Below are 21,464 nucleotides of genomic sequence, written 5' to 3'. Positions count from 1 at the left end.
CAATATGCACCATCTCTTTCTGGTCCTTTCAATTATCTTTCCTGCCCCTTTCTTTTTTCCCTCCCAAGCTCCTTCTCTGACATGCTTTAAACCATTTCAAGATACAAATCAATGAACAAAGTTATGGAGCAAAAAAAAGTCTGTAGTGCTTTGACTATAAATAATAATAAAGAGGTTTTTATTTCAAAGGTTTGAAACATAACAAAAACTAAGGCAAAGAAAAAACGTTTTTAGGAGGGAAAAAACAATCGGAGTTTGTCAACGGGGTGGCTCTCCTTCCTCCCACAGGAAAAAAAAAAAAAAGCCTGCAATGACTTTTCCAAGATTTTTGTTTTTAATACGATTTTGTAACAGGAAAGAACTAGTATGATTAACCTCTAAAAAGGAAGATAAAAAGATTTAAGAAGCCTTTTCTTTGAGACAAACAGTGGTCATCAGTGTAGGTACATTATGAAAGGTCCTGGCAAGATGTGTGTAGGGAGGGTTGACAGTACTTTAGCCTCTGACTTCCTCGAGGCTGGGATTTAACCCTGGAGAAAAGGGAAGAGATGTGAAAACCTTCTTCTGTGTTGCACTGCAAGTGTTTCTCAGCTCTGATCTGGCACCTCTTCCTTTGGGCAGGATGAGTCAAAGGTTGGAGCCAGTTCTGGCAGTATTTATGGCAAAGATTTTGGGATCCTGATAGCATTCCCTAAAAGCAGATGCTATTTTGAAGGATGAAGCACTCTAAGCTGTACAAGTAAGCAAGTGAATAGATGACAAAAAAAGGAGACTCCGTATAGGAGGCTCCGTAAGGACACTTTCCTCCTTCAGCAGAAATCAAGCCTGATGACAGCAGCATTTACAGATATTGCTCTGAGATGTCAGTAAAACCCCCCCAGACAACTGCTTGGTGTCTCTGCTGGAACCTGGAGGTGACTTGTGGGCACAGCCTTTCTGTACTTTCTTTCCAGAAGGCTTAATTAACTCCAGCTGGATTTGTGGGAATCCTGAGGATTTTCTCCAGGGGAGCAACCTCTTGGAGCACAAAACCTCTTACAAACACCTGGAGTTTCTGACAGCTGTATCATTATCTCACCTTTTTTGTGAAGCCAGGAGTAAAAGATAAATTTTTTGTGCTGTATTTGTTTCTTCCATACACCATGCTTTTAAGTCACTCTTATACTGAAAACTTCTGTCTCCTTTCTATGTTCTTATCCTGTACATTGCATTTACTGGGGTTTACCTCTGGCTTCAACAAGTGCAGATATAGTTCTTATCTGAATGACAAAGCACATTTATTTCTGTGAAGCAGCTTTCATGCTGCTGCTTCTTCCCCCTGAACCCACAAATGACCGTACTGGTTTTCTTATGGCCCTGTGGAGGGATAGAGGCAGCATATTTCTTTTTGTCTGAGCCCTCATACTCAAAGTCATCACTTGGTTTGACTCTGCTCACAGTGGTGTTCAGCTTTTTATTCAGAGGTCTCTCAACTGTCACTTGCATTCAGAGACTCAAAATATTCTGAACAGCAAACACTCCAGAAGCAGGGAAAGAAAAGGAAATCTTAAAAAGATGGACAGTGAGAGCTGGTATCTTGAAGTAAAACTTGCTAGGCTGAAGGCAGTAAGCTTAGTTTCAGGAGTGGAGAACCGTACCCTGCAGCCCAGGAGAAAACCCCATTTTTCTGTAGGACTGAAAGGTGTCTGTTTTGTTCTTGCAGTTCGGCATATGATCCAGTGACACTAAGAGTGGATGTTTTCTGTAACTGTTGTGCCTGTGCTTTTTCATGGTGCCTAGTTTAGCTTTGAAAACATAACCACAAGTGCTACTACAGGCTTAAGAGTTTTATTGCTTGCATGGTCAGCCAAATGGGAGTTTTCCATGTAAGGAAACCATCTTGAGATGTTGTCTTTCTCAACTCCAGTCTTCATCCAAGGCCTAGAGTTAAAGAGTTATTTGAAGTCCTACCACAAGCACATGCAAGTATGAGGCAGCATTATCTTCAAACAGCCCCATCTTGATTACCAGCCAGATTTTCAGGCTGCTCCCTGGAGACACAGCAGGACTAACAGTAAGCAGTAGCTATTACTTCATATCAGCTCTGCAGTATATTTCAGAAGGGGTTGTAAGGCCATGGTACAGAAAGGTTCCTAAGTCAAGAGGAAGTTGTAAGTAAACATACAAAGATGCAGTCAGTCTGCTTTAAGTGCAAAGTTCACTGTAGGGGGCTTTAGGGTCTTCTCTGTATAGACACAATAGAGGTTCAACTTCAGATGAGTACTTGGGGAGGTTTCTGACAAGCTCTAAAGACCATGGATGAGTGGGACTATTCAGATACGACAATCTGATTTGACCATATTTGTAACTCTGATAAAACATTTTTTGTAAATACAAAACTTTGTGCACGCTGAACTCCAGCATAATTCTTCATTTTAGAACAATTTCCTGGACAATGCAATGTAGGTAGAACAAGAACTGATAAGAAACCTCAGAGTAAATACAAGATTGTACTCCTTTTCCCACCAAACCACAAAATTTATATAATGTCAGTTTTTAAAGGTTTGCTTCTGTGTGACAGCTTATTCTTCATACACAAAAATACTTCATGAGCAGCATTTTGGAGGGTTTCCCCACCCGATTCAAGTCATGAAGTGCTAGAAACCTTACAAGGCTGTTCTCTCAGAGCTCATTCCCATTCTGGAGCAGGCATGCAAATGTTTGTGTGATTCTGCAGAATGTATACTTTAGGGATCCGAGTTCCCTGACGGAGGAAGTGAGTAACTCGGTTTGAGTTCAGCAGCAGTTACTCATATCCTGTGAGGAGACAAGTGGGAAGGGGGGAAAAAAACACAAGAGGAGGAGGATCTAAGAAAAGAGATGGGGGGGCGCAGGAGATGAAATGACAATCAGTGGAGCCTCAGTGATACGTGGTCCTCGCTTATTCTGTCTTTTGCTGGCACAACACAGAGGAATTTGTCATAATTGTGAGAACACAAGTGGTGGGACAGTAAGATGATCCCTGACCATTATAATTTCCTTGGGTATCTTTTAACATTTTATCTTTCAGTAGCACGTAGAATAATATGAAAATGTTGAATACAGCTTCAAGTTTGTGTTCATAGACAAATGCTGTATGTAGGGTGTATGTGTGCCTGTATACATATTTATATGCACAGAGCTATAGGAGGGGATTTGAATTTTTAGGGATAAAGCTGAAAAACGTGCTTAGGAGTTAACTCATTACTTCATGCTTTACTTCAGGTTTCATCCCTGACTTACCTATTGCTTGATGGATCAAAACCCATAATAACTGTGTGTAACACTTTACAAGAAGAGCCTTTACTATGTGCAGAAATGTGTCACTCAGGAGTCTAAAGAGCACTTGACCACATACATTCGGGCTTGCCCATTCCAGATTCAGGTACCAAAATGCTGGATTTTGGAAGTGGCCAACAGCCTTAGGCCACTGGTGACAACACCATGGTGGACTCGATGATCCTAAAGGTCTTTTCCAACCTAAACGATCCTATGATATGATAAACAACCCTATGGCAGCTTCCTTTAGGGGGGCAGGAACCACCTATGTTTCTATAGTGCTCTTACTAAGGCGCTCTCTGCTCCTCCAGCAGAGGAGTTCCTCCAGCAGAGTGATTAAGGGGTTCAGTCAATGCCCAGGGAAAGCTGGGTGCATTAAAGGCAGGCTTGGATCCAGTCTCCCATGGTGTTTGAGCATGCTAGGGTCTGGCATTTTTGTTCAAGCTGGTGTCACTGCTAAGTGTTTTACTGCATAGCGTGCATGGGCCAATAAAGCGAGCTGGCTACAACAGCTCCAGCTGACACTAGCATTCTCTAAAGAAGTCTATAGGTTGGATTCAATTGATTTAGTCCCTTGCTTGGATCATTAATTTCTCCAGTAAGTCCAGGGGCAGACAGGGAGCATGATGAGAAGGCTGATCCATTGCTTCCCATCAGAGGCAGTTCAGAACATGCATAACTTGGAACAAACGGTGTTTAACTAACACATCAGGTTGTGGCCCATACATAAGTGCTGAATCAGGGCCATAAAGAAGGCTAAGTCTAATGCACTGTACTTAAAATGCTTCCCGAAAGGTTTTGGAAACCTCCAGCATCAACTGAGATTGTGTTCTTAAGAAATGAGTTCAAAATAGGTCAAGGCAGGCTTATTTTTGTATCGTGAAAAAAGCCAGAGTTACTTTAAAAAGTTCAGCAAATTGCTTGCTTACTATTTAAGACCAGCAATGCCACCTGGAAAATACTGTGCCTAAAATCACAGGGGGGACAGAGCTTCTCAATAATATTTTAAAGCAGTTTTATATCACTGTCACCCCATAACCCACTGCGCACACAGCATCTATCCTGGCTGGGAGGGAACTACAAGCTTACAGAAACCTGGACATTCACAAGCAAATGCAAGTATTTATAAGGGAGGAAAAAAAAATGAGGAAGGATGTGGGGAGAGGGATGAAGATCAAAATTATTTTCTTACTCTTTTCTTTCTTTCTCCAAATCCCTTTAGCAAAGAATCCCCCTCCCCAAACCTTGACAATAGCCATGATAAAGCCTGTAGCCAACATGTTTCTGATCTCCTCTGGAAGCCCCTGATTACACATTCTCTCTCCTCACACAGCAGCTCAGTGTTTTTCTGCAGAAAGCACTGCTTACATAGCAGCATGAAGGGGTTTTGAGCAGCAGAGCCAGCTGTGAGGCTGATGGGTTTCGGGAGGACTGCTGTGCCAGGTCCTTGTGGCCAGAGAGCCTTTGAGGGAGCACAGGGAGGTGACAGGATGAGGGTACCACTAGAGATTGGCAGACAACAAACAGCAAACGTCAGACAGCTACAGACTGGTAGAAATATACTGAAACCAGGCAAAAATGGGATGTAAAGAAACGCTTTGCAGAGTTGGATGTAAGAAAGGCTGGGTTGAGGGGGAGCATTCACGGGTCTCTCTGCCAAGAGATGAAGGTGGTAAATCCAGTTGCCTTAGCTTAAACTCAAATTAAGTAGAAGGGATGATGGGTCAAAGAGATAAGATGCAGAAAGAATAGGTTAACAAGCAGTTGTGTGATGTCTGCAGTATTTTATTATGCTTGTCATCTATCAGTGAGTTCCTCTTCTCCCTCTGTCTCCCATCTTCTGACATTCAGAATAATTTTGCTTTAATTACATACCACAGCTTAGAATAATCATATTCTTTTTCAGAGTGGTTGGAGAGCATTTAGAAATATTTGAGTCTATTTCTCATGAGTCTTTAAATAGCCTTAACCCATCAGAGTATGGCGCCAGGAGGCGAAGGACAAGCACATAATTCACTGACCAGAAGTAGAGGGTACCAGATTCTCTTCCATATAGACACCCACCCTGGTTCTTAGGCAGCATAAAATCAGCCTTAAGTGGAGAGAAGTTTTTAAAGGATGATATAGTGACCGTGGGACTCAATAACAATACATTGCACACAATGTTCACCTTTTGTTTTCTATTAACTGTTCTTTGTTTATTTACTTTAATTAGCTACCAAATCTAGCTACCTGTTTCTAGTAGCTTCCTAGTTAAAGTCTGTTACATGAGTATTTAGGTCAAGCCAGCCTACCTTTAAGAGAGACAAGAACTGTATCTATCTGAATGTCTGTGCCTGTGGAGTGAATCTGAGAACTCCCTGAAGTCTTTCAAATGTGATTATTCATCTCCTTGCTCAGCACCTGAAGCTATTTTTAACATTCATATGCCAAAGTAGGTATCTACAAGCCTATGTGATAAGTAAACAAAGCAGACTTGGGAATGACATAAGTCCACAAAACCCCTGTCCCACTGCCTCTCTAAAAAGACGCTAATGAAAATGTTGTGATTACTGAGAAATGTCTGGTTAGCTTAACCATTAACACAAACTGAACTATTCAACCTTCTTAATAAAGGCAAACTTGTGGGCAGTTCTTGTGGGATGACATTTTCCTTGGGTGACATCATTCTACAATAATTTCTTGAAAATGCCATGATGAAACATGCAAGGAGACAAGTATTCTGGCCTTTCCAGACACCTGTGAGTCAGCCTAGACTGCTTTTTCTTCCTCCAAATAGAGACAGTTACAGAGCTAGTTTTCTGAAAGCTGTAGCAGCGACAGAGGCACTAATACAAAAAGTAATTAAAGCATGTTGTTGACATATTCTGGTTCTCTCAACCTTTCAGTTACCCAGGCTTTTTTTTTTCCCCCAACCTATTCACATTTTGTAATGTTAATTTATTGTATACCTCAATCATTTGCAATATTAAGGCATGCAGGTTTTAAAAACCTGATTAAATTGTTTCACTGTTTTTGCAGTATTATTGTGCTGTCGGCGAGCTGGTGGCACCTCACTGACTGGGCAGGGATGGGGGAGAAAATCAGCATCAGACAGGAAACTCTTTAAAAATACAGGTTTCATACTTTAGTCTAACATCCAAAGCACACTGCAGCTTTGGTCACCCTCGTGCATCTATTCCCAGTGGCAAAGGGACAGACCTGCCCCATTAAACTCCCGCTGAATTACAGTAGGCCCTAGTCCTTCCCTGGTCCTTTTACCCTGTCACACTGCAGGGACAGCTGGCATGTGGTGGAGACTCACACCCTGTCCGCATCAGGGAACTCAACTGATTTGTCACTTGATTGGCTTGCGCCATCCTTCAACATGGCATCCGCATTTGCTAACCTCCACAGTAAAAAAGGCCAGTTTTGTCCAAAGCCAATGGCATTTCATCTGGTGGCCAGCACAGAATGAAGTTGTAACATGGTTCATTGGGTAGATCTACTTAAAGCCACCGTAACGAAGGACACAAGGGAAATCCCTTCCTACTGCTCTGAGGCAAAATGCTGGGTTTAAATGGACAAAGAATAACACCTGTCCCTCCAGATGGGGTATCGGTGCCAGAAGAATGCTTGCATTCTTCCTTCTTTGTGGATAACAAGAGCAATTTGTTTTAAGACCTGTCTTTATAGCAATTACTTAAAAAACTAAATCAACTTACAAATTACCAAAAGAAGGCAATACAAAGTATACCTTTTTTCATCAGGTAAACAGTATACATCTGTTAAATACAGTCAAACTAATCTCACCCCAAGATCTGTATAGGACCTGTGGTATTTATTCCATTGTTGCTTGCCCAGTTGCTTAATATTTAATTACATTTATTTTGACTTGCCAGGGAATCATGAGATCAAGTTGACAGGACAGTCCCTTGTATGAAAACCTTATTTCAGAGAAAAAGCAACTGGAACTTTAGCAAAGCAAATAGCAGAGGTAGTCACAGCCGTACTTGGCTATTTCACCTGAGTGACAGAAAATAATTCTCTGTCCCTTTATTCCAGTTCAGAATGAATGTGTCTCCTGTTGCAAGATGCTAAGCAGATATTTCACATGTTGGGACACACAGTTCAACTAAATGGGTTATTCAAGAGTTTGACTATCAACAAGGGACTACTAAATCCCCATTTTCATGCTCCAATACTTATTTCCTGCCCTTTCCATCCCACACAGCAGTCTTTTCCTTGTACATCCTAAGTCCCTAGCTAGCCCCGAAGTTTACTATGTATTATATTGATCCATTCTGACTGAGAGGATTTGAGATTTGAACTTTGGCTACTTACTTTACAGTACAGAGCCTTAACTTTAGGATTACAGACTGTTCTGGAGTGGTGAATCTTTGCATCCCTTTTCTTGATGGAACACTTTTACTCTGTGTATTCATTTGTGCAAGGACTGGAAGCTGTGTCTTTCCTCCTCCCCTTGGGTATGTTGACTCATACTAGAGTATGAGCCACATCTACGCATTCTCAATCTGCCTTTCTGGATTAATGACAATTTGAGTGATTCCAGGTGAGATAAAACACCTTTGAGAGAAAAGCCTGGCATGTGACCTCAAGGATGTTTTACAGAGTGGTACATAGGGTATCCCCTGAAAACTGTAGCAAAAGTGACCACAAACAGTTTAAACACAGTCTCTACTATAGACTCTTTTACTTCAAAATGCTGTTCTTCTAGACTAGAAGATGGACCTGAAGATTTTGAAAGAAAGGAATCCAGCTTCTGGGGACAGCCCAGGGTGGTCACAACAAGGAAGGGTGCCTCCTCGCAACCAATTCTGACACATTTCTCTCCTCAGCATAGGTTTATGGAGGGTTAAAATACCAGAACAATGTATTTCTGGCAAGTGCAACAGCTGGCTCTATTGTGTCTGGTATAGGAGTTCCTGAGTACGTCAGGATTATGAATCATAAGTAAAAGAGAGAATTAAGAATTCTGCAGTGCAGTCCTGCACTCCCATTTGTGGGAAAGGACGTTCCCTTGACCTCAGTGGGGTATTGTAATACATCTCTGCGACAGACTGTTAACACCACAGAGGTCAAGTTTTGTGCGTAGGTTAGATCGGAAGTACCATAATAAGGACTAAACCTAGGATGAAAATGAAAAGAGCTGCCAAGGTGAGCAAGACTAATTGCACACAACCACACGGTATTTAGTTCAGAAGCATCCAGTCACACAACCCCAAGCACTGAAACCACAGAACAGCATCTCACACCACAAGGCCACAGCACCAAAGACCAAGAGCCACAAAACTAGAGTACCACAGGTACAGGTGATCAAGGGCACTGTTAAGGTACCCAATCCCTATAGTAGTAAGAAACTTAATCTAACAAGTGCCTGGATAATCCTAAGAAATAATCCAGTTCCATGCCATCAAGAGGTAAGAAACAATTTTAACAATCCCTGTCACTAAGACTAGGGATGATGTCTTTCTGAACTTAAACTTCAGGATCAGGAACCTGTGGTTCAGACATACCAGTGCAGCACCAGGGAGTTTTCAAAGCAAGCTGCAACATTCATGTACCCCACCCATCTCTAGCTGTGTTCACAGTTGGGTTGAAAAAAACCATCACTTTTTGAAAAGCCATAAATCATAACACGACTTGGTCTGAAGACAGGTTAAGTCTGGAAAATGTACAGTTAACTGCTGAAGTTCAGTTGCCACACCTCAGTGTCAGATGTTATCGACAGAAATGAACCACAAGTTCCCTTTACAAGGCAGACTACAACCTGTTTACACTTGAACTTAATAATTTGAGAAGTTATGTTATTGCAGCTTTATTCTGGCAGCAATCAAGTGTAAAGAGCTGTGCAGAGTATGAGCATAATCTTTCTTACTGTGGTAAATACTATCACTTAATTACCCTAACTGATCAGATTCATTTCTGATGCTGCTCCATAGGATTCTTCCTGATACAGTTTACCTGGAATAAATGTGGGGTTTTTTACATTTTAGCCTATCAATTTACGGTTTACTCCAAAGCCCAAAGTCAGGACTTCAGATGAGGTCAATATCCACTGTTACACAACAGACAATTATATATGAAAAATATTAAATAAATAACAAGTAACATGGTTAAAGAATACTGGCATCTACAGATGCCTAGCAATTTTCTTAAATCATAAGTACAAGCTCACGACACAACTTTTGTGAAAAGAAAATTGATCCCTTACTCCCCAGCTCCACCTAAGGTTAAAACACTGCCTTTTAGCATGCCTTACCACCTGAATTCCCTCTCCTGTTAGACAGCCTGGCAGGGATTAATTACTTTTAACTGGTCAATTACAGACCAGGTGGAAGGAACCACACAGCTGAATGTGGCTGTATACTCATTCACCTGCAGCTGCTGCAAAATACCTGGAGAGGAAGCAAGATAGCAAAACAAACACAATTGTTCTTGGCTGAGAAGTAGTAATGCAACAAGTAGAATTACACTTTGCATGCTTGAGCACACCAAAACAAGTCAGAGCTGCTAATTCTGCCTCGTTAGAGGATTTCACTCCCTGTAAGCACACCAGGGGCTGCCTCCACAGCTTGCTGGAGTCACACGAGGGACTCCCCTTGTTGTTGGTCAGCATCAGCAAGGGCAGGTCCCACTCTGCACTCCTTGTACGTCTGTCTGACACACTGAAAGTCTCAGGACTTTTGTAGCACCTAGGAACTTCAGCTCTCCTTTGCTAACAGTGACTACCAGAGCAGCACAGATTGGGCTCTTGGATGCCTAAAGCAAGCTGGAACTTAACACCCAGATCAACCGTAGGCACCTTTTCATAGCTGGCTCCCACAGTACAAATTAAAACAGTGTAATTTTAACCAGCTGCATAATTTTACATTCAAACTCTGACTTTTGGGGAAGGAGGACCACATTGTGCATCCTTTAGGAATCCAATTTAGGTGTGACTCGGCTTCTACATTCATGTCCACGCTGCAGCTCCAACCCTCACTGTGCTGCCGTAGGGAAAGCCACATAGCGGGAGTCCCATGACAGAGGAGGAGGTACCTCACCAGGAGGTCCCATGCTAGGTGGACATTATAGACTCACTCACTGCCCTTGAAGTCATCTAAAATGTTTTTTCTTCTTCACTGCAGTGTTTCCCCTCCATCATTTTACACTGTGCCCCTTCCTTTGTAAATAACAAACACAGTAAATGTACAGAGAAGCACATGCTCCGCTTTACTGTGCCTAGGACAGTTAGGATGCTTCCTTAGCTTTGCACACACATATGGTCCCACTGAAATAAAGGGTCTGCTTCCTGTCCATCAAATGCCATTTGACAATGGCTGGGCAATTCTGCTGGCTTTTTTACAGCAGAAGTTGGATAAATTATTGCACCCTCACTGCATCCCTGCACAAGAGAAAGCTTTCTGACAGCAGCTTACTGCAATTTTTGAAACACCACCAAGTGAAAACCTCCTTTGCTAAAGCTCCCCTTTCAGCCCCAGGTTCATTAAACACACAGAGTGCTTACTGTGACATGCAGAGAGGTTTATCTAACCACAGAATCTGAAAACTGCACAGTTTTCAAAACTAATACTTGCTTATGCGGAGTATTTCTTGACTTGAGCATTCAAAATAAAATGACAGGCTGTTAACAGAACCCACCCTTTTTCTGATACCTCTGGAAAGGAAGCAGAGAGAAGGAACTGTATTTGCATCCTGACTGTCCTGACGTTTTTCTTTTAACATCCCTCGTCTTCAGCACTGAAATAAAATTTGCGTTCCCCCATTTTTCCCAACTGAAGGCACCAAGCAAACAGACTGTTACTTCTTCCTATTCACCATTCTGCAGACACCTGCGGAAGCCCCACCTCCACAATCTTAGTAGGGTCTTGGTGCAAGAGCCCTCTTCTTTTGAGCTCTTGGCTTCAAAGGTGTTGTCCTTTTTAGGAATATGGCTTCTCTCCCCGGATCATGACTTGGGAAAACAATTATGATTTTTCTCTAGCACTTGTGGAACGTCAATGTGTAGTCAATTACTTTCCCACACAGCCATAGAATGAAGTACGTTGTTTTCTGAAAGAGGGCTTCTGTTTCAATCTTCTCTTTTTAAGGGGGCAGGGTGGAGAAAGGATGTTTTGCAGCCAAATTGCACAGTCCCTACTCAGCTACAAATTTCCACTTCACAAAATTAATTCATTTAGACCTTCAGTGAAGTGTATAAAGCTAAATAGACTAAATCCCAGACCCTGGTAATATTTATAGTAAGTAAATATCACCTTAAAATAGATCGGGGGGAAGATCTGTTTGTACTGTTGTGCTATGCTACCTGAGTGCTACCTATAAACAGAAATTCAGAATAAACATGGTGACAGTCTAAACAGTTATAAAATAGACAGATCTTTTGTGCTTAGAGCAGGAGTTGAATGTGCTTGGCTACTTGGCTATACTGGTTGAGTACAGCAGCAGCAAGAATATAAAATTCCTGGTCTGCTTTTTAGCTACCACGAACAAGCAAGATTTCCTACAAGGCTTTCCAAGAAAGAAAAATAAACATAAAACCTGCACCTAAGTGTACAAAACCAGCATGTAATAATTTTGAAGCTACACTCCTACAAAGCATGTTACACTAACTATATTAAAAGAGATAAAAACTTCCAGAGGATCATTTCCACTACAGATGCTGCTCATTGCAAGCACATAAAATACAAGTGGCTGATATATTTGAAGCATGAAAAAAAATACCTCATTTGCAAACTTTGTTTTCAGTGCCCTTTTTTGCTAGAACATAATCCTATGGGTTGGAGGTAAAAAGGTCCTGTCAATCAACAATTTGTTCTTAATAAAAGTCATTCAAACATTCTTCCACAGACTTGAAAGAAAAAGCTAAAATAAAACTTCTGCTCTAATCTCAGGTTTGGTGCCTGAAAATAGGGCTTTCATTATTTCTTATGTAAGACTACCTAACAAGCTATATAAAACACAAATACAATTTCTTTCTTTAGAGGAGTCTGCCTTTGTCTAATAGTGAGTCAGCATCATCTGACAGATCAATTTTCTCTAAGTGTAGGATGTGGATTTTGCATATCACACTCTCCAAGGGCACCTGTTGGAAACTTGGAACACTACAGCATGGAATTTCACACCACACATAAGGTCACCTCAATGGCCAACCAGTGCAGAGACCGACATCACAAAATCTCATCAATAAGAATGAGGCTGATACCAGATATCTTAGTTTTCTGTCCTCCAAATCCGCCTTTCTAGAAAGGGGACAACAACATTCCTTAATACTTTCTTGGTTCTTTCTGAAGCCGTTAATGTGTCTAGTATCCACAGGATCATTCAGGTCAGAAGGGACCTCCAGAGGTGTCTAGTGCAACCTCCTGCTCAAAGATGGGTCAGCTGTGTGGTCAGTTGAGGTTGCTCAGAGCTTTATCCAGCCAAGTCTTGAAAAACCTTCCAGGATTTCCAGCTTCTCTGAGGACCATGTTCTAAAACTTAATTGTCCTAATGTTGAAAAAGCTTTTCCTTGTGACCAGTCTGAACCTCTGTTGTTTCAATTTATGTCCACCATCCATCATTCTTCTGCCATGCACCACTGTGAAGAGCCTGGCCCCATCTTCTCTGTAACCTTCCCACAGGCATGGGCAGGCTGCTGTTAGGTGCCCCCAAAACCATCTCTTCTCCCAGCCTAGCTCCTTCAGCCTCTCCTCAAGAGGGAGATGCTCCAGCCCATGCCATTGTGGTGGCCTTCTGCTGAACTTAACAGTTTATCAACATCTTTCTGATGTTGGGGGCCCAAAACTGTACAGAGTGTTCCAGATGCAGTCTAACACATGCTGAGCAGAGGGAAGCAATCACCTTCCTCGATCTGCTGGCTGTGATCCCACTAATACAGCCCAGGATGCTGTTGGCCTTTTTTATTGCCATGGCCAGCTGCTGGCTCACGTTCAGCCTGCTGTCTGCCAAGACCCCTCGGTCCATTTGAGCAGAGCTGCTCCCCAGCCAGGCAGTCTCTGGCCTGTAATGCTGCAAACTCCTCAAATCCTTTGATATCAATTCTGTGGGGGTGGCCAGGACACCCTCCCAATGCCACACAAAACAGAAGCTCCCAGATATCCAAAGATCATCTGCAACAGCAAGCCAGGATTAACTTCATAAAAGACAAGAAGCTAAAACATTGTTAATGCACTTTTCCCAGTATCTTTAAAAACAAGTGTACAAATTCCTCCCTATTCTTGTATCTGAAAGTGAGAACAGCTGCTGCAACATGTTCCTTTCCTCTGAGCATGGTTGTTTATAGTAAAGAATACTAGGCTTTGATCAGCCACTTATATTTACTAAATTGATTCCAACATCTTTGCCAGTGGGCTATATGGATTCTCAGCATGAGATACTCCTGCTCACTTGAAGTGGTTGAGATTGTTTTTCAATGGAATTTTCCATTATGCTCTGTGCTATCTTTCTTCAAAGCACAGTTTGTTCACTGAGCAGTACTCCTTGTCCAGCATAATATGCAGAACCATTTTATATCTTGCTCAATACTTTTGTTTTCTTCCCATGATGCTTTACCTCCATTTATTCTCTTGTCTCAACCAAAGCTTCCTTTTACAGCTCTCTCACAGGTAACCTGATATGTTTGTTAGAAGCTGTTATGAAGGGTTTTTTTCTCCCCCACCCTTCCTCTCTTCAGTATTAAAAGTTTGGAGGCAGTCAAGACTTCTCAAGGAAAATAAAATGCCTTTTTTGAAAGGCATTTGCCTCCCCTCCTCTTTTTTTTTATTTGTACTGGAAGTTGGGGTGCTAAATAGTACAGACACAGTAATCCTGCATGCCCTACAATTCTTGCACGAGTACCCTCCTACGGAGATCACTACCATCACACGCTGCTTTTTAAACAGAGATGTTTAAACCCCAACAGCAGGGGCTGGACAAATCAGCACATCTATGATAAAGTGGAAAGGAATCCGCATCTCCAAGCCCCAATCTAATGCTTTGTCCGTTAGACAGCTGTAGCAAATTGGCATTTTTCCCCCTTCTTTGTCTCAGAGCCCAACAAAAGATATACAACCTTACTGGCTGAGCTGCAGACTGTAAAAGAGCAGGTAAAGATTTACAACAGCTAGTCCAGCAACACAACATACAAGAACTAGTGAGGTCATGCATCTTACAGTACTACTCACTCACTAAAACATTACATTACATTATTTCTCAAGGCAAAAAAGAGCAATTTCGGCTCTCTTGCTTTACTGTGTTACTTGTTTTTAACTGTATTGCAAACTGCATCTCTATTAAACTCGCAATATTCACTGAACTACACAAAGGTAAAGTACCTGAAAAACCAAACATACTTACTAAGCTTATACCTCTGGTTAAGGTTTGCTTCTAAAGTGTAATTAACTGTGTGATACCAATACACATTTTAACATAAAGTGGGCTAGCATATTCAAATAAACAGCAACTAAAAGAAAAAGCTTCTACAGTTAGGCAGTACCAGGCTGCAGAAATACAGCCGTTTCCAAGCACAAAAAATAGAAATATATGAAATTAAAAGAACTGTATTGTTACTGAAGATGTACACCATCTCCCACAGCAAAAAGTTTCCAAGTTAACAAGTTTGAGGTGATGCACATGTTAAGCTATACCAGGGAGTCTACTATGAAGATCTACCCCCTTTTCCAGCAACATAAAAATCTCAAATTAAGACACCTCAATACAAAACAAACAAAAGAAATCCACAAGCAAAGCCCAAACATTTCACTCTAAGTTTTCAAAGTCCACTAGTTTAAAAAGCAAACAAACAACAACAACAAAAATCTACCCCACCCCCCAACCAACTTGAGATGCACTGGGTGCAGTTTTTCTAGAAAAAAACAAAACCGAAAACAGGCCCCATGACTGACTTCAAATGAAAATCTGGCCCCTCAAGCCTCCCCAGGACATAGGCATATTTAGACAGCTTAGCAAATCGCCACAGCCCAGTTATTCTTGATAAAGATCCCGTTACAGAACTGGGACTGTGCTGTAGCCTGTTCACCTCCCCAACTGTTTTTCCTTCTGTAGAATCTGGATAGTACAAGAGCCTCACAATAGATTAAATTTATGACTACAGATATGCAAATTTGACAAAATAATATTAAATATTTAATTAAATACCAGTCTGATTAAATACTTCAGTTTTAGTATTTGTAACAGGTAGGAACAGCTTTGTATTTTTTAATCCTCAAAACAGGCTGTATACAAGATGTATCCTGTGCCATGCTATACTCTTCCTTTCACAGGTGCAGTCTAGTGAGCAGCTGCATCTAATTCCTTAAGAATCAGCATGCTAAAGACATTTGAATTGCCCTTACCTGTCTATACGCAAGAGCAACATGTGTAACTTTCAAGTTAATAACAGTATATCCAATATAGAATCATAGAATCGTTTAGGTTGGAAAAGACCTTTAAGATCATAGAGTCCAACCATCAACCCAACACCACCATGCCCACCATATAGAGAAGTAGGTAGTTTTGATGAGGAAATGAGCAGATGTTATGTGGCAATAAACAGCATCCTACAGTAACGCAAGGCTGCTAACTCAAAAAAACCAGAAAATGACTAACAGGTCATCTCCAAGTTCATGCACTGAACCCTACATTATCTGGTGGTGTTTGTTCTTTTTTTTTCAAATATAAAGAGATGCTGGTATTTCTACAGTCCTAAGATGAGAAGCAAAAATGTATTCAGTGATTCAATGTGTGAAGATAAAAACAAACAACTCTCTACAGCACATTGGGGATGACAGGCCTCTTGCTGCTTACGATCACAGCATTCACGGTGGCAGCCACCGCTTACACGGAAAAGCAACATTATGTAATAAGTTACTTTGTTTCCTCATTGCTAATTTCTTCCCAGTCATCCAATGCTTCCTTATTACTGTCTGCTTTAGAGGCATTCATCAGCTGCCACGAGAATGCAGAATATTCAGCAGAAGCAGAGAAGTGGCATGAGCAAGTAAGAGTAAGCTTATCAGTGGCAGTAATGGAGCTGAAGACCCATTTGTGAATTACGAACAATAATAAATGCCAATATCAGATACCTGCAGATTTATTTTTTTTAAATGAGATGCCAATAGCAAGAACACTTACTCTGCAAACATTAAGAGTTTACTTATCCCTTTACTTGCTCTGTAAAGGGTGGTAAACCAGCCAAGTAGTAACACAAATGTTTAATTACCATTTCTGTTAATTAAAACAGATGGCCACCACTGTATACACATCACTGTCTAGCACTGTCTCCATGGAACTCCGGCAAATTCAAGTGTGTCTGTGTTTGAGCCTTACAAAAAATACAAGAAGAACATAAAAGTTTGAAATTAAGAGTGAGCAAATTACACAAATACTCTTAATGTATTTTCCTTCTGAATTCCCTTTAGGGACTAAGGCCTGTGTAATGAAGATAACAAATAAGACTGAAATCAGACATATTTATGAACAGAAAAGAAAGCTCAGAAATTAGTATTTTAAGTCAAGGAAACATACATCAGGACACATAATTCTAGAACACAACCACCTATTCTACAGTAGAAGCATTTCTTGCACAAAACCTGTAGTTTGAGCTTTGATAAAAGACGTTGTTACTGACAATCAGAGCACACAAGAGTCCCATGAGAGCCAGGCTGGGTGTCAAGAGCTCCCTGTGGGAACTGAGCTGTGTTTCCAGCACGACTTGCCACCACTGGGTTTCGCAGGGGCACGCTGCCGCCTGGTGCTATGAGTCTGGAAGGAGCTGGCTATGCGTACCGCTCCTCGTCTTCAGCTGCGACTGGGCGATATCTGCCAGGGCACTCTGTATCTTTTCCAGCAGCATATCCCCACGATAAACTACCTCTTCCAGACGGGCAGCTGCTTCATGATTTTCTTCTTCTAATCGATACAGACTAGCAGCCTTTAAAATAAAAGGGAGAAAAGTACGGATTTTCAAATATAATACAAAATTTACTTTGCTACTAAAGGATGCGAATGGAACAGTTAGCATTCCCTAGAAAAGAGAAAGATTCTCTCTTTAGCCTCTGAATTACACACTAGCAACTTCAAAGCAACTCGTTATAGGTTGCAGCCTAAAACAGTGCATATCCCCATGGAGTAAACACAACTGCTCCCCCAAATAGAGATGTTAGCTTCTTTCATATTACAACTCTTGGCTCAGTACAGCTTTTCTTGATGAGAATTGAGTATTTATCCCCCTCCCCACTCCCTTACTGAAAGGTGCTCAGCAAGATGTAAGCATAACTTATTTAAACCTTTCCGTTAAATAGCATATTTCAGATTAAACTGTATTATTTAACGTTTTTTCTTCAGTATTGTTTCAGAACCAACCTGCTTTTCAGTTAGACAAAATTTAGTGAAACAAAACATTTTAACATCAAAATATTGTAATATTTTAAAATATTTACCAAATTTAAAACTACTAAAACTAGTTCTAACTGGATAACAGAAAAGATAAAATAGTTTCAAACTGGTATTTTTTTAAAGCAGTTATACAGGTCCTTAAGAAGTCACGCTTAAACTAACTGGCAAATTCTATCCACATATTCACTTTCTGTTCTGCAACACTGATGTCTTTAGTGAAGGTCAATATATGCATTAAGGACTTGATAGTTCTTGGAGGAAGGGTCAGAGATGGAAGATGGCAAAAGGTAAAAGTTAGAAATTTAGAATCCAGCTCAATTACTTCAGTCTCAGTTGATAAATAGTTGACTGCAGGTAAGCCATAGAATTGAGTAGAATACGTACTGCCAACTTCACCACAAAGGAACTCAAAAGGGACGGGTAAATTGCGTTAGGCATTAGTGTAGAACAGCCCCTTTTAAGACAAGCCTCAGATTTGAAACATATACCAAGACAACCTTAATTAAAAAAAAATTTAAAAAAAAATCAGCCTAAGTATATCTCTATTAGCCAAGTATCTATCCATCACTTCTCAACATAACCTCTACTGCATATTTCAATGTTTGAAGCACCTTCAAAACAGTTTTTTTTAAAGAATGGCAGAGTATTTATCTTTGATGCTGCATCAATTAAACAACAGAAAATAAAAATCAAAACTAGACTCACTAAGCTAACTTGCCTCAAAACCACACCAAACAAAAAAGACCAGAAATTCTTGTGAAATGAGATTCTGCATTAACAGAGCAAGAAACTGTTCCGAGTATCACTTCTAAGGAAAGCATGCCCCTACTGGCTAACCAACTTCTTTCTGGAGCACCCTACGTTCCCTGCATCAGACCCTGCTCAATCATGGAAGAAGCCTGTAATTTGTCTGCAGCAGGAAAGCTGTCTTCAGCTATTAAATACACAATTACATGAAATTACGCTGGTGTTAATGGGCCCAATTAGTATGTTCAGCAATTACTGTGACTAGCAACGTTTCCAAATTTAACCCCCTCTGTTTAAAACCAAATGTGATGTCACTGTTAAGTCATTTGTATTTGGCCCAGCAGGCACCTCTACTATTAGTCTTTTGTAAGATGCCTTTGAATAGTTACAGATTATCAACCCAGGTGTAAAACCTTCAGGTGATCTTAAAGCAGTTCCAGGGTTCTCAAAGAAACAGCACTCTTTTGATCCTTGTTGCATTCTAAAAAGAAAACACTTGATGTAAATCTAGCAGTTAAGAGTCAAAACAACAACAACAAAAAATGCTGCTGTTTAATAGGCAAGATCTGTAGAAATAACAGCAAAAAAACCCCAACCCAACCCCCAGTACAGTGGCATTCTTTGAATCATGGGTGCAAGGCATTTTTTGGAAGTGAGAAACAGCCAAGTATTGTGAGAGAACTCACAAGCTGTTCACAGCAGTTCAGCTCCTGTGAGGCAGGGAATGGAGGCTGTGATAGTGGCTGCACCTGCTAATAGCTGCCTGGCCAGTGCCTGCTTTCCATTCCCAAGCTCCTCCTAGAGTAACTCTGGTCTAAAGTCTAAAAAGCAAAGGAGCAAGAAACAAAAGCACCAAGTTTGGCTGGCCCAAAGGACACACTGTTACTGAAAAGTGAAAGAACTGTTTTATGACAGAGCTGGAGAACTTAAAGGATACCCTGCAAACCCTGTAACAACCAGAAACACTGTGGAAGAACACAAGGCTTCAATAAAGTGTTGGCCCTGCAGCTACAAAATGAAACGTGCTCCTAATGAGTGAAAGAATGTGAAAGATTATCCAAGGGGAAAAAAAACAACACCCCCCCAGCACATCAGTACTGTTGCATCTGTTGTATTAATATTTGAACAGCTGGGGAAAAAAAAAGGGGTAGCAGTTTCCGGGATTGAGGTGTTATGATAAAAGCACTTTTTTTTTAAACATTCTAACAGAAAACTAAATTTAAAATATTCTCACTGTGTATAATCTTATTTAGAACTAGATGCAAGTTCAGTTTTCCACTAAGCCCATAAAGTACTCACAAGCTACCCTCATGAAAAATTCAGGCTTGTATTAAAATCATTTTTCAACACCACCTAGTGAGTAAAAAATGCATTTTAAAAAAGGAAGAAGCTTGCCTTCAGTTATGTTTTAATATTTTAATCAAGAACACTCTTACCTGCAAAGCTGCTGTCGATTCTTCACTAGGCAGGGAATCTATTAGAACATCAATATCTTTTGCAGTTCGTGCAATCAATGCTGCGAACAGTTGGGCGTACTCTTTAAAAAAGAAAAGCCAGCCTACTCAGTACATTATTAGAAATAAGTACAATTCCATATACACAGCATAGAAAATCCTACAGACTTGAAGTCTGCAGGTGTTAAAAATTCTCCTCCATGAAGAAAACAACTGATGGGAACTCAACCGTGTTAGATGAAGGTAGTTTGATTCCAATCCTAGATTAAACAAGGTAACTGGTTATACAAAGGGCTGGGCTTCGTACGAATGAGAAAATAGCTAGAACTCCCATCACAGTTAGACAATTAAGAAATTACTAATACCAGTATTAAGTGTCCTAGTCACTACATTAAGTATTGAGAAGTAGCTAGAAACTCATTTAACTTTTCAATCCTTGCCTCGAAATCTGCCACTAGACAAAAAAAGAACACTAGAAACGACATAAAAATAGTGATTCAAATAACATGGTTGAAATAATCCATCTAAGCAACAGATCATTAGTGAAAGAATTTTAGGGTTAATTTAAAAAAAAAAAGAATTCCTATTCAGCCACAGAAAAAGTTAAATTGCCCCTGAGAAATGGAAAAGGATTGGAAGGTTATAACAGACCTTAATTCAGCTGCTGTATCATTGGAAGAACTTTTAGTAAAAGGCATCATAAGCCAGAAACAAAACCTTTCCATATGGAATTGCATCCATTCGATCTGAATTAAGTTCCTTACTATCGCTAAAATATTGTAACAGCCCATTTCAATTTATAATTTAAGATCTTATGCATTTGTTTATATTGCATGGTTCATGAATGATTTGCAGATGCAGGAGAAAAAATACTTTCTAATGCCAAAAATCTATAGAAGAGATTGACATTATCAAAGGTACACTTGACTTTAACTTAGAAAAAACCCCACCAAACAAAACCAATATATCCATTTAAAGCTTATTTGGGGTCACCACAGAGTTTACCTGTAAAGAGTTTTAAGGCCTTCTTATTAAGACTTTAAAGACACATAATTGGTAGTTTTGTTTTCCCTTATCAGCATCGCTAATGTGGCTATATGATTTTACTGAAGTCACTATATTCAGAATTTTAGGAAAAAAACAAATCAAAAGAGAAGTCAGTCATGACCTACCATTTTAGGACCTTAACAAAGCGTCTAGGATCCTGGCACCACACTGATGCCGGCACCTGGGACAGCAGCAGTTAAGATGAGGAAGGAAACAAGCCTTTCAGCTGGCTCTTCCAACTAATTCCAGTATCAGAATGCAAACCACCACAGACCAATAAAGAACTAATATTCAACTGTCCTAGAAAGTGCATCACTGTACTCCAAACCAGTCTCCCCTGATATCCTAATAGACAAACCTAATCTGATAGAAGATATATATAAAATTTTCTCAGGAGGGGTGGGGTGAGAAAAGAACTAAAAAATTCAGGATTAGAATAACATGGTTATTTAAATACTAACCTGAAGTACTCAAATCAGAGAGAACTTTTAGTTCACTTGCCAATTTCAGTGTCTTAGATCAGTTTCTCTTCTCAAAAAAAAC

At 40.4% G+C, this 21,464-nt stretch overlaps 1 protein-coding gene across 7 annotated transcripts in view; it reads right to left on the bottom strand.

The window, feature by feature from the left end:
* The window catches only part of MED21 (mediator complex subunit 21), a 33,651-nt gene that overhangs the window by 11,144 nt on the left and 1,043 nt on the right, over positions 1-21,464 (bottom strand). For 2 of the 7 annotated variants that reach the window (XR_774115.1, XR_774116.1), the window contains exons 3-6: positions 19,857-19,957; positions 17,065-17,209; positions 16,499-16,600; positions 9,560-9,695 (exon numbers count right to left, since the gene is read on the bottom strand). Coding sequence is in view for 3 of the 7 variants with exons in the window: in XM_010563554.1 (XP_010561856.1) it covers positions 16,548-16,600; positions 17,065-17,209; positions 19,857-19,957 (299 nt within the window). In the remaining 4 variants the exon portion in view is untranslated. The other 5 variants (XM_010563554.1, XM_010563555.1, XR_774117.1 and 2 more) reach the window with 5 other exon arrangements.

This window comes from Haliaeetus leucocephalus, unplaced genomic scaffold (assembly GCF_000737465.1).
Source record: "Haliaeetus leucocephalus isolate CR32 unplaced genomic scaffold, Haliaeetus_leucocephalus-4.0 Scaffold170, whole genome shotgun sequence".
Taxonomy (NCBI): Eukaryota; Metazoa; Chordata; class Aves; order Accipitriformes; family Accipitridae; genus Haliaeetus; species Haliaeetus leucocephalus.
Note: the sequence above shows the minus strand (reverse complement) of the source record. Positions and strands in the feature narration are given on the sequence as shown.